The sequence below is a fragment of the Numida meleagris genome, chromosome 1 (genome assembly GCF_002078875.1).
Source record: "Numida meleagris isolate 19003 breed g44 Domestic line chromosome 1, NumMel1.0, whole genome shotgun sequence".
Classification (NCBI taxonomy): domain Eukaryota; kingdom Metazoa; phylum Chordata; class Aves; order Galliformes; family Numididae; genus Numida; species Numida meleagris.
This window is the reverse complement of record NC_034409.1, coordinates 102,090,004-102,104,014: the sequence shown is the minus strand read 5'-3', so window position 1 is coordinate 102,104,014 and position 14,011 is coordinate 102,090,004. Positions and strand designations below refer to the sequence as shown.

The window sequence follows — 14,011 nt, the reverse complement described above, 5'->3', positions numbered from 1 at the left end:
GTTTTTGCAATACTGTCGTTAAAATCCACTTACTAACATTTAAAACGTACACAACCAATAACATTAAAAATAATTTTGTGTTAACCTGCTATCCAAAATCCACAACTAGAGCAAGACTTTACTTTTTAACTATTTATTTCAACATAGATTTGAAGAACATCCCAGAAATATAAAACCAGGAAACATAATCTCCTTACAATTCAGCTCTCTCATCATCTCATGTTGTCAAAGTATGTCATAGTACTAGTTGCTATTGTGAATCAAGCTTTAACTAAAAATAATATCACCCTATGATTTTCCAGATTGTTTTGGTGCCTGTGCCAAGAAGGTCCTTGAGGACTGTGGGTGACCAGAAGCTCAACACATTCCATTCACCTCATACAACTAACACAAACGTTAGTGTGCTCTTCGGACACACCTGGCAACCCCACTTGTTCTAATATTGAACTATCAGTGCTTGAACTTATCAGACCTGTGGATGTACGCCTGGATGAAAGCCCAGGAGAATGCACCATCCAGTGGCTACTGAGGCCTGCTTCCAAACTCATCAGCAAGAAGTCTGGTCTCACAGCTAGCCTTAGAATAACTTCTGAAACACAACACTTACCTAAGTAGTCCATGACAAATGGAAGGACTGCTTGCTTTGAGTAGACTCCTCTGATCTGACCCTTACCTTATCCTGAAGTCAGAGAGTTGCTGAGGCTTTCAGTATCAGCACAGGACATTATCTTTCCCAGTTTTGGTTGACTAGTGGCTTTCCATGTTAATGTCTAACAGGTACCTGGATGTCCAGTGCTTTAAAAACTCTAATTTTAATCATGCCTCCACTACAAGTATACCTAATGGCACTTACTGTTATACAAGACAACACGTGAGTCTAACAGATACAACTTACGGGAGAGCTGCACACCTGAAACAGCATTGAGTTGGACTTGATGATTCTTATGGGTCCCTTCTAACTTGGGACCTTCTAAGATTCTAAGCAGATATTTTTAGGCAACCAAATGCCCCTATGAGTGTCACTGACAGCAGTAGCAAAATTAACCACAATTTCAGGTACTTTACCTTGGAGTTTGTGGTCAAATAAGAATATTTCTGCACAGCAATGAAACAATCTGTTGCAATTACTGCTATCCTAATGGGCCCCATTCCTCTGAATTTCTTCACCCTTGGATGAACACAGGACTTGAAAACATATCCACCAACCTTTTTAAGATATACTGAATGAGCTGAGGCTATCTCAACAACAGAAATCCTCCAGATCTGGAGGTTGGCAGCCCTGCCTGTGGCAGGGGGTTGGAACTTGATGATACTTGGGGTCCCTTCCAACCCAAGCCATTCTATGATTCTATGACTTCCATGCTGGCATCCTTCTACAGAAGAAAAGCCCAAACCCACGCTTCATGTGCACTGGCAGACCAGATGAGAGGTGACAACAGCTCTGTGCTGTTACAGGGCAGACTGGGCCTTGATGTGCAAATGGTCTACAAAAGAGCCTGTTAATTTCGGCCGCAGCAATTAGTGCTGACTTCCCTGCTTCAGACCTCATCCCTGTCACAAAGGAGGTGAAGGCTGGAGCTACATATGGAAAGAAGCTGTAGCTCTCGAGCTATGAGTGCAATTCGCTGTCATAATAGTTACACATTTAGATCCCTGACTGCTCAGGGCAGTAGGGGTGAAGATATGTAACACACTAAGGTACTTATTTTGATTAGCACCATTTTTGTAACAATAAGGACTTATCATATGCAGTCTCATTTACAGTTTAGGGTTACAGTTGTAAAAAAATCTATAATGACCAAGCTTTCATTTAAAACTGTGTGGGAGGAGTCATGACTCATCTTACAAGACATTTCCACGTGCTTAACTTCCCTATACGAATAGCACAAAATAGCTTTTAAAGGGGATTGAAATTAGCAGGGGAAAGAGAAAGAAAAATATCAGCAAAAGAACAAAGCTCAAGTCTTACACCATATTTTTCTGATACATAAAATGCCTCAGTCATAAATCACATTCCAAATCACAAATCACATTCAAGGGAACAATGAGGAAAATACAGCCTTGTATCCTACTGTTTCATGCACCTGACTGTTGATGTGGCACAGTGGTTCTGCTGCACACATCGAGTTTGATTCCTCTGTTGTATGACCAGTCACAAACATGGAAGATGGGAAAGGCAAGGAGGGCATTGTTAAAAGCAGAAAGCCCAAAGGACGTTTTTCCTTCATTAGCCAGCTAACAACATTGAAGCAAGGTTTGTGGTAGAGCTGGCTTCTGCCAGTCAGCAGTTCTGAGCATACAGGATGGCATGGTGCAGACAAACATCAAATTTATCCACCAGTACTGCTCAGTCTGACTTGACATTTAAAGGGAAAGTTAAAGCCACCATTGGTTATTAATAGATTGAATTCTGAAGTATTTTTTCCAAGCATTCATAAACACTTCAGCTAGAGTGACTACATCTCTCATTTCTGCAAGTTGTTTTGTAACAGCAGAACACAATCCAACTACTGTTTTGAGATAGAAACTTGGCATATATAACAAGAATGCACCAATGTGGCTATTTTCAAGCAGCAAGTCACCTGTAGAAGATGGCTACAAAAAACAATTCCTACAGTGCAATGCCTCATGCAATTGCACATGAAATTGTGTTTGAGGTTTTTCCACTGGAAGAATTTGCACATCAAGAAATTGTAGCACCAAAATGCCAACCCCAAACAGGAGCAGTTGGATCACTAAGCCTCAAATCGCAGCACCTTTGGGAAACAGACCAAAATACACCACAACACACAGCAGCTGGCTTCCTGGTTTCCCTAAATTTGTGAGCCTGCAAACTAACCCACGGCCATAAGAACATATCCAAAAAGCCTTTGAACAATTGCAAGGGAAGTGTCTTCGTTGTAGCACTGACTCCTCCTCCTCTCCATTTATTTTTCCTCACTTAAGAGTTCCATAACATAATCAACCAAAGAATATTTCTAGGATCAGATACTGGATGTTCAGATCCAGAAGAGGAAGAGAGTAAAGAAGGATTAATGCTCTGTTGCATTTTATTGCTCAGTTTCACTGAGGTTTCATTGTAAAACTCTGTTTTCAGAGTTTTATTGTTTGGCATTAAAAACACTGTGCTGAAACAACCGTTTGATTTTAAGATGAAGCATAAGTAGCTTTTGACAGCTCAAATAAAGGATTTAAGCTGTTTTTGAGACTGGAATTTTGCACAATTATTTCTATTAGTAAGAAAAAAAACATTAAAAAAAATCATATTTCAAATAACAAGGTAGTAGCTTTAAGATAGGAATTTTCCTTTTATGACATCTGCATTTGATTTTAAGATTTGCATTTGAATATACCAGTATGTTGTTCCCATGAAAAGCTGTTTTTTGATTTAGCCGGTCATTCGTCAAGCAAATTAATACCCCTAAAAACACTTTTACAACTGGCTCTATAGGAAAAGTTATAAAACAAGACAATTATATTTCACTACCATGGTAGAAAACTTTGCTATGTATACATAATCTAATGTGTGTTTTTAATCTGATAGGAGAAAAAGGAAATAGAAGGTACTGCTGGGATTTGTGTGCTACTGAGTTTACAGAATCACAGAATCATTTGAGTTGGAAGGGACCCTTAAAAGCCATCTGGTCCAACCCCCTGCAGTGAGCGGGGACACCTACAGCTCCATCAGGTGCCCATAGCCCTGTTCAGCCTGACCTTGAGTGTCTCCAGAGATGGGGCATCCACCGCCTCTCCAGGCAAAGTGTTTCAGTGTTTTATCTACACATGCAATTAAGAACTACACAAAGTTTTAGTCTTTGAAATTCCATTGTATAACTTCATTCTTCTGCAACATATACCCTGAAAATTGATTTGGCAACCTCTGACATCAGCACTTGTGATACTGCTGAAGTTTCTCAGCAGACAAACTGAACATAGGCATGTGCTTTATCTCAGCTGACTCTTTCTCCTTCCCAATTCTTTGTAGGCATGTGCTAGATTGCATCAGCTGAGCAATGCAGTCTGTGCTACGAGAAATCAGTGACAGTAAATCTCTTATTCTAAAGCATGGGTGGCTCTGTGTGTTCATACCAAACCCCTGGTACCACCTGGCACTCTTTAGCTTGTTTGAAAGCAGTGTTTGTTGTCTTCAGCAGCATCCAAGATGACAGTCCAGGAAGAAGGCACTCCACCAGGAAGGAAGAGGCAACAGAACCATCCTCAACTTTGGGGAAACCATCTCCCATTACTGCCCAGAATGAACAAAGTTCTTGTCAATTTGCGTATCAGACCACAGACCAGTGATGCTACCAGAGCTAGTTTGAGAGCTAAATCATATGATTTGAAAACAGTAGCTTCATTTTCAAACCATAATCTAGTTCCGTCCCTATTTATATTTAAAAGGCCTCATGCTAGCACTTAATTTGAAGACCTTTTCTTTTTTAGAAGTTAAATAAATTAATTGGACTAATAGCAGTAATAATTAATAACACTAAAAAGGTGCTAACGTGCTGTTAGGTTAGACCCCAAGGCAAACTTCAATGTGCTCTCCAACTTAATTACATTCACAAAGTGGAAAGCCTCGGGAAATGTTTTGTTCATTATTTTTACTGCTGTTCTCATTTCTACCTTGAATTCAAGTCCATGAGATACTCTACACTTGAGGAATGAAAAGATGAAAGCAAAATAGATGCTTCTGGAATTCACATCTGAATACAATATGACAACACCGGTAAGCAGTAGACCGCATTCACATCACTAATCTGCTGAAAGTGCACGAGTATCAAACAATCTGCAGGATGAAGTGCTAGATACTGAGATTCATATTCTAAATGGCTATTTAAAACCATCTAATTTCACTCTTCCACCAGCTCAATTTTGTTTTGCTTTCTTGTTAACCAATAAACATGTCCTCGCTTTGATGCAGGCAGTACATAGTGTTATGCTGCCATCTATAGTTTGGAAAAGAAAACAGATCACACCCAATGATGAAATAAAGACACTAGATAAGTAGCATTACTTGGGCAATAAGCTTTTTCTGTTCTCAAGGTGACTCTTCATAAAATTACACACATTTGCAAGAAGCTAATTTTTTCTTTTTTAGTAAGTGAATGTTTAATATATTTCAATGAAAACAGAGAAGAAAGCCCTTTTCCCCATTAGAAAAATAATGGGAATTCAATGTGGAAATCCTACAAATTACCAAATTTTCTCCTACAATCTGACACTTCCTGGCTTTACTGACAAAAACAACATCAGAATCATCTACTAGTCTGTAGATATATAAAAAGATGGAAGTTCTACATCAGTGTCAGCACTTAGAAAATGTTTCTCATGAACAGAAAGGGGAAATAAGTCACTACCTGCACATGAAGAAAACTCGTATCCGATGGTAATTACAGTTCTAGCACATCTAAAACCAAACTTAAAACCAAACATTCAACGCCCACTGACCTTCACAAACACAACCTCAATAGTTCCAAGACTTCCTAGTGAATACTGACCATGCAACAGTTTGCTTTGCTCAACATTCCCAAAATGAAGTATTTTCTGAGTCATCCCTCACCTCAGCTTCCTCTCAAGCACAGATTCAAATACAGCAAGGACGTGTATGACGTGCACAATTCAAATATGGACGGCAGAGCCATTAAAATCTCTTTGGATAGAGACCATTTGTATGTGTACCTACAACACCTACCATATATTAACATGTAGTGTTTTTTTTTAAACACATTACCATGTTTTAAATAGCATCCTTAGTAAGCTACACCATGTATAGAATGACCATTGCTAGGAGTGTTTTTATTTCTAGTTTTCTTTGAAATAGTGCAGTAGGGATGGAAAAGTCAACCTGAGCTTTCCATAACACACCTCCACAAAACGAAAAAAATATTAGGTTCTAGTTTGCGCTTCTGACAAGTTTTACCTTGAATCTTTCCTCACTCAACAGGAAAATGAGGTTTAAAAATAAAACTGCCATGACATTTCCCAGCAGCAAACGCCATTACCTGGACCTTCATACCCCACCATTCCCAGAAATGTTTGTTTAAACATCCTGCTTGTTTCTAAAGTCTCAAGCAGAGATGAACACTGTTTTCACTGCTGTCCCAGTTATCTAAAGGTGGAAAGAAAACTGATAGCTTTATTAGCAAAATTAGTGCCCACATGTTGTCAGATTAGTATTTGCAAGAAAAAAAAGATTAAAAATAGTAATAAGAAAGTTTGCATAGCATATGTAAATTTAAGAGATCTAAGAACATAACACATGCTTAAAGACTTCATTTAAAGTTTTGCTTAAATGGCTCATTTCCCCTTTTTTCCCCCCTCTAGTCTCATGCACAGAAATTTAACTGAAAGTAAGTCTTAATGTACTGGAATTTAAAAAAAACACATGGTTTTGAATTTGAACTGCACATTTTTGGGGCTCATTCTTTTGAGGAACAAAAATGAAAAAGAGGAAATCAATAAGCAAATAATGTAAGAGCAAACAGCCATAAAGCTCCAGCTTCTCTTTCTGCGCCGAAAATGGACAAAATTCGTTCTGTGCAGATCTACTATTTTGTTTACACGGAATCCTCTGCCAGAACACTGACCAAACGTGTTCAGAAAAAGAACCAGCTACAATTAGAGTAGGCATACTGTCACCTTTTCAACATTAGAACAATGGTTACTATTTCAAACAAGTTTCTTACTAAATTTTCCTTAGCCCTGTCATGGTCAGATAAAAACTGAAGTACTCACATATAAAAGAGTGCCATTTATCAGCAGTTCCTCATTTCTTGCCTCCCAAAAAAAGATCCAGAGGCAGAACTAAGTGTACAGTACTGTTCTCTGTCATACGTACCCTTTTTAGCTTTCACTGCAGTCGTTTCCTGCTGAATATCAAGAGAAGGTTAAGAGAACATATCACGGTCTTGCATTGAGATTTGTTTCCTCAAAGAGGAACCACAGTAACATCCTTGTAAAAGCTAACATCTTGACTTTTAAAGCCAAGAAATGCACAGAACACCTACAACCTAAATCCAAGTGATTACGAATTTCATCAACAAAACCATCCTTCAGCAAAAGCAGCTACTGCCCTACCAACTAAAAGCAGCACGTTAAGGCTTCTAATCACCATACTTTCCAGCCTTCTCCCCAGCAATGACAGCGTTCACTTCTAATGAAGCATCTGCTATAGGATCAAGCAACTTCACCAGTAAACATTCTCACTGCATAAGATTTGTACAAAAAAAGAAAAGCCTTTGTAGAAAGGATAGTGGTTTTTATTGTAGTCTTAGAAAATATTGAATTATGAAAGATACAAAATCAACTGTTGTAATTATCTGTTTATTTTACAATCTGTATGCCATCATACTCTTATGGCTTTAAGATATTCTGTCCAAAGTACTTAAAACATGCTTTAACAAAGTATTTTACAATTTCAAAATTGAATATTTCTTTACTGGAAAAAACAACAACTCCAAAACATTTACCTGAGAATCAGTATCATAAAACTGTCATTCATTTTTAACTTTTGCAAGTTGATGGTATAGCCTATAGAAGTCAACATGCAACTTGTGTGTCTAGTGTATTAAATAAATATTTTACAAATTTAGATACAGCTGGTTAGGCAAGAGCCTACCCTTCAACTTCATCATGTTCATCGTAGGATTAAATACATGACATTAATTTTATCATAACCCGACGTGACATAACAGCCGTTACTTCTGCACGGGAAGCCCCGCAGTGTTTGCCAGATGGAATTCAGACATGGCTGATCAGACCGTGGCAATGGAGCACAACTCTTTTTGGTGGACGGTCTACCCTCTGGGACTTGGTCATCGCGGACCTTGTTTCATCCACAGCCGGGTGAACCAGGGGTTAGGGCCACTGGATTCATTTGTATTCCCAGCCAGTTATTCTCTACATATATGCTCAATCAATTCATAACAAATATATCTAACCCAAGAAATCCCATTTTAAAGTACACGTGTTATAGGATAACGCTTTCATGTCATTATCCGTGTCATTTCAGAATATCACCAACTTTAAAAAGTGATGTTACATATGGACAGTAGAAGGTTTGGGACTTTGTTTTTAATATTACTTAAAAAGCAAACCAACAAGAAAAATAGACGCTTAATATACTGCCCATGATGGCAGCACATGAAGGAGGCAGTATTAAATTAATCAGAAATAAACAGATGCTGGAGAACAGACACAGAGCTTCATGAGTAATGCACATACGGGATCAACACACGTAAATGCTGTTCATGTAAAATAATTTCAATTCAATTATCTGAGTATTTCCAAACTAGTAGAAGTTTCATTATGTCCACAATAAAGTACTTATTTCTGAATTTCAATCACTGCAAGCACTGTGATTTATACAAGCTATGCTCCATTAACATAAATCTTCCCCATAAAGTAATGATATATAATGAAAATCTAAGAATATTACTAGAGATTTGAACTAACCTTCAATCCCACAGGTGAGGTAGTGTAGTCACTTGTATTAGGTGCTGGTTAAGAGAAGTACTACTGAAATCCATCAATTTTAATTTTTGTTTTAAATAAGTGGCCTGATAGTCTTAACATATTTATTAATGCTATGTTACCTAGTAAGAGGAAGAGAAAAAAAAACTTTGCCAAGAAGTTTCTTCAGCAAGTTTTGTCTCACTGCAAGATAAATCTGCAAAGCAGTATTTACAATAGTCCTTTGCTCTAGTTGCTGCCTACTATACATGCACTCGAAGACACAAACAGCTAATACACATTCTGAGGTAGGAAATGAAGAATTCCACTGGCTTGTAAAAGATTCTTCATGTTTTGTAAACCAGCAAAACCAAAAGTTTTCTGTGGTGAGGTTCAATACTTAGTTCTGGTGTGAGAATAACATTTAAGTAACAAAGAATCATCAGTATACAATAGGCATCTACTTCCACGTAAAAATCTTAAATTAAAAAAGGGATTACTTTACATTTCTTTTATCTTAGCGGCTGAATTTCTCCTTCACAAATGAAGTGGAAGTCATCTTTACAGCTCTTTTCCCTGTTATACTTCTTACACATTTATACTTACAACACAAGCCACTGAAAATGCACTACAGGTTTAGCCATAAATGCATTCTGAAGATTAAATTTTGAAATAGATCTTTACTGGTCCCAGTGATCACAGAACAAAAACACAGATTACTTAAAATGCAATCAGGCACTCAGGTTATGAAGAATTTGTGCCTGACTACTTTAATAAAAATGATAACTGTCCTTTATCTTTCACAATACTTTGATTCCAATTCACCACAAACAGCAATAAGCTCAATGGGTGCTAGGACAGAACGTCACTGTACATCAAGGAATTTTAACAAGCACCTGGGATTCAGATGCCAGAGGATCCAATGCATGCTGTAAAAACAAAGAATTTTATCAAATTTCTTCCTTTTGTAGTATGCTGTTATTTCTCACACAAAAACCAGAGAAGAGAGCAGTATGCTGCAGCACCTTTGCTTTTCCAGTCATCTTAACTACACATGGGAGAGCTAAGACAAATATTCAACAAAAGCTGGCTCTGGTACAGGGATGGGAACAGCAGGAAGCAATGAGCTGTTCTAGAGAGCATTTGCCAGAATCTCCTCCAACTGTCATGTTGTTATCTTAACTCATCTATAAAATAAACATTTACAGAGCTATATATGCTTCCTAAGGTTTGTCTGACAGAGAGAAAAAGAAAAATAAAGAGACATCTTAAAGAGAAAAGCACTCCATGTATAGAAGTCATTACGATAAATGTCTGTCAGGAACGTTTTCTTGAGATGTAGAGTGGCATTGGGTACTGTGGCATAAACCAGAGTGAAGGCTACTTATATTCCTCACGAATCAACATCTGTGCACAAAGTTTATACTTCCAAACAACTTACTTGAACATTCCTTGCCATCACCACACAGAAAAAAGCTCCAAGGCTGACACATACAAATTACACTCCAGAACTACACAGAGCAAACTGAAGCTTGCCAATAATGGCTGTGTAATTCTCCATACAGTTTTATAAGAAATATTCATCTTTCCTTCCACTTAGTAAATTACCTCACAATAATGCTCAATTTTATTTTAAGCTGCAATGTTGAGAAGCTGGCAATGGGAAGAGAATAGATTTACTCATCTGTAGTGCATTTATCAGTCATTTGCTGACAGAAGTCTGTGATAGCACCACTCTGTCCACACTGTTCCGCAAGTGAAGTTTTTTCCAATGTTCTTACAGAAACTGGATGTAGTTCTTGTACTTGATCGTATGTTGCATCACACACACCTTTCACACACTGATAACAAGAACTCTGCTCACTTGCAGGCATAACACTTGAAAGACCATCTACTAACTCTGTAGTTGCTGGTGTCGCGAGCTCGCTCTCAGGTGGAGCCGTTCGTTCTCTCTCCGGGAATAAAAATGAAAGTGGACAATCTGAGGAAGAATATTTTGCAAGTATTTGTATTTGCTCATGACTCAAGGCTGCCTCCTTACACACCTGCTGGCAGAGACCGGTCAGATTCTGCTTTGTCTCACCCAGAGTTGACAAAATGAGGTTTCTCTCCTTCAGCAAGTTTTCCTTCTCATTTTGCTGCAAAAAATAAAAATAGCTTTAGTTACATTTTAACAGGGCTGTAAATAATACGGTCTGCTGAAACAGAAGGAATTCAGCACTGTGAAGATCATCAGCAACAAAACCAAATGACTACTAAAAGAAAAACTCTACCCTATCTTGAAGTGTCAGCTCAGCTACCTGAAGGTATTTTTTCGGGCATAAAATTTTTCAAAGCTAATGCTGACAGCCAAAATAATGAAATTTACTTATTTAATAAAACCTAGCTCCACTTACTGTAAATACTCCCAAAACACTAATTCTATAGGAGAACACATCTAAACTGCTACCCCCAGGTCAACTAAACTTTAAACAGCCCAGTTTCCATAGAGATTTAAATGTAAATACTGGAAACCAGGCATCACATTTTCAGTATTGATGCTACTGTTAGTTGAAAAATTTAATTCTCGAGAAGTGCCACAGAACAAACAATGGAGATCAGATGTGTTTTAAAGCAAATAGAAAAGTTAAAGAAACAAAACATGCTAAAATTGTGGACAAAGTATTTTCTCTGGAAATGCAGCAATTCACAGTTTACTTCAGGGCGCTGATTAAAACACTAGAACATAAAGATAGATGACAGACAGAATAGTGAATTCAAGAGATAAGAATTGTAGTGCCAACAGGCAGGTAACCTCTGTTAGAGCAGGGGAATGCAAGCGAAATGCTGAAGTTCTGTTTAGACAAATATGCTTAAGAATGGCAGATACTTCTCAGGTAGAAAACTGCTCTGAACAGGTACAACTCAAACACAGGGCGGCAGAAGCAGAAGAAAAATGAGGAAAGAGGACAGGAAACAAAGAGGATCATAAAAGAAGTAGTTGAAAGAAGAAAGAAATACACACCAAGTTTGACAGATAACTACAAAAGGCAGAGTTCTGAAGACAAATTTCAGTTTCTACATAAAGCTTTAAATAGCTTTCAAGAAATATATATTTATCCTGGGTTACCTTATTGCTATATCAATTCATTCTTAGAAAGATGAATTATTTTTAGTTCTTCTCACATTCTCTCTTACAGGAGAAACTCATAATGCAGCTTCTACAGTTTTCAGAAAGAATTCACTAGTGTGAAGTGGCACTCCGCAAAGAAAGCAGTTGCTGCCAGTCCCCTTTTGCCTAAAATGATTCGAAAAGAGTGCAGCTGTTGCCACATCTCCTAATCTGAAATCACCTTATGCAAATTTTGGGTATGCAGAGGCACTCAGCTGTGTAATATGGACTGATGAAATAATCTGGATTATTACTCAACACAAAACTTCAACACTCAAATATTTTCTCCAGTCGAAGTTCCCTATCCCCATCTGAAGTTGTTAGTAAGTTAATACATTTCAATATTATTTTATTTTAGCAGCATTATTAATACTGTAAAGTAATGGTAACTAGTTACAAAGTCATAACAATCATGAAATTGGAAACATCTACTACTTCTGGTGAGGAATCTGTTTAGTTCACACATTTCTTCCCTTTGCTACAGCATATGTAACAAGATCTCAGTCACCATTTCTTAGACCACTGCTATGGTTTGTTAATCACTGCCACATCCTCCTCCTGAGCTACGGCACCTTCAAGGCCAGCTGTCCTTTACTCTGCTCCCCCTCACAAGTACCTTTAGTTTAAAACTCTGATGCAAATTTGATGCAAGAAAGTACAAGGCAGGTCAATGTACACAAGTGTTCTGCAAGAGCTGTTTCAAAGCAGCTAACCTCTCTCTGAGTGGTCCACATATATTCCCAAATACAGAACATTAGTGAGCAATAAGAATTCATAGGCTTGCCTGAAAGGACAATAAGCAAATACTGTGTAAGGTCTGTGGCGGTTTCACACCAATGACCAATTAAAACCCTAGCACACTGCTCTCTCACTTCTGCTCCTCAAAGAAGAGTGAGGGATGATATGACTTGGGAGGGTGAGGGGGCTGTGATAACAATGCTGTTCTAGATACAAGTGCAGAGCACACCATTATAGGGGCTGCAGCAGGAAGCATTAACTCCATCCCACCCAGCACAAGGTTCAAGATGACAGAATCTGTACAGATAACCAAGGGAAAGGATAAAACTTAATTCTCCTAGGTAACAATTCAACAAGGAGTCACCTTTTTCTTTACATGTAAGTGGAGATTAACTTAAGTTTCAAATTCAGAGAATCACTTGGGTGATAGGGTACCTCAGGAGGTCTGTAGTCCAGTCTCCTGCTCAAAACAACATCAGCTCTGGACAAGATCAGGCTGCTCAGGGCTTTGTCCAGTACTGTGATAAAGACCTCCTAGGACAGAGCCTACATAATTTGTATGGGTTACCTCAACACCATCTCCCTATCCCCATTAGAAAAAGATTTTCCATATGTCCAATTGAAACCTACAATTTTTATTTATGACAGTGTCCTTCCCCCCCCCCCCCCCCGACTGGAAAGCTGGAGTACTCCCATTCCTAATGTCTATATCATGGAATGGTTTCAATTGGAGGGGACCTTAAAGATCATTGAGCTCCAACCTCCTGCTTTTGGCAAGGCTGGCACCCACCAGATCAGGCTGCCAGTGGCCCCATACAACCTGGCCTTGAGCACCTTCAGGGACAGGGCATATATCATCTTGATGTCTTCCCAGAGAAACAGGGAGGTGGCTATTATGTCTCCCCACAGCTATCTTTTCTCTAGGCAGAAGCAACCCTATTTTGTCTGCGTCTTCTCAAAAAGTACTTCAACGCTGACCATCCTGGGGACCCTCTCCTAACCCCACTCCAAGGATAGGAGTGGAGGACCATTTGGCACAGGGAGGGCAGGGGCAAAATCAGGCACGGTATTCTAGATTCAACCTTATGATTACTAAGTATAGAGTGCAATCACTGCCTTCAAACCACTGGCTGTGCTCCTGTTTATACAGCCCAGGATGCTGACAGCCTTTTTTCAGTTCCGACAAGCTGTTGACTCATGCTCAGCTGTTGACTCATGCTCATGCCCAGACCTCCCCCCCCGCCCCACCAGGGCCTTTTCAGCAAAGCCACTTCCCAGCCAGCTTCTAGCCTCTACTAATGAAATTGATATGTGACTTTCCCCACAACACACCACAAGTACTGTGTTTTAACCCAAACAAAAACCTAACAAGCAACAACTTAAGACATAAATAGAAGACAACACGCTACGCATCCTGAAAACCAGAACAAGAAATTTAGCTGAATAATATTTCCTAATACCTTGTGAACTGCAGCTTGTTATCTACTTGTCAAAAGTTTTCCAACTACAGCCATCCCACATTATCTCCTCACAAAGCCACATTACAAATAATACCATGGGAAGATCAACAACTAACTTCTGAAACCCATGACTAACTTAGAGAAGCAGGAAGAAGTTGCCATGCCCACAGAAACGTGGGTGCACCACTCAACACCTTTCACAGATGCC

The 14,011-nt window shown here is 38.7% G+C and overlaps 1 protein-coding gene across 2 annotated transcripts in view; it reads right to left on the bottom strand.

Annotated features, from left to right (window-relative positions):
- The window catches only part of BACH1 (BTB domain and CNC homolog 1), a 29,003-nt gene continuing 22,236 nt past the window's right edge, over nt 7,245-14,011 (bottom strand). For both annotated transcript variants that reach the window (XM_021404060.1, XM_021404049.1), the window contains one exon: nt 7,245-10,592. In XM_021404060.1, the coding sequence (XP_021259735.1) occupies nt 10,131-10,592 (462 nt within the window). In that variant the 3' untranslated portion in view covers nt 7,245-10,130. The remainder of the gene's footprint in view (nt 10,593-14,011) is intronic.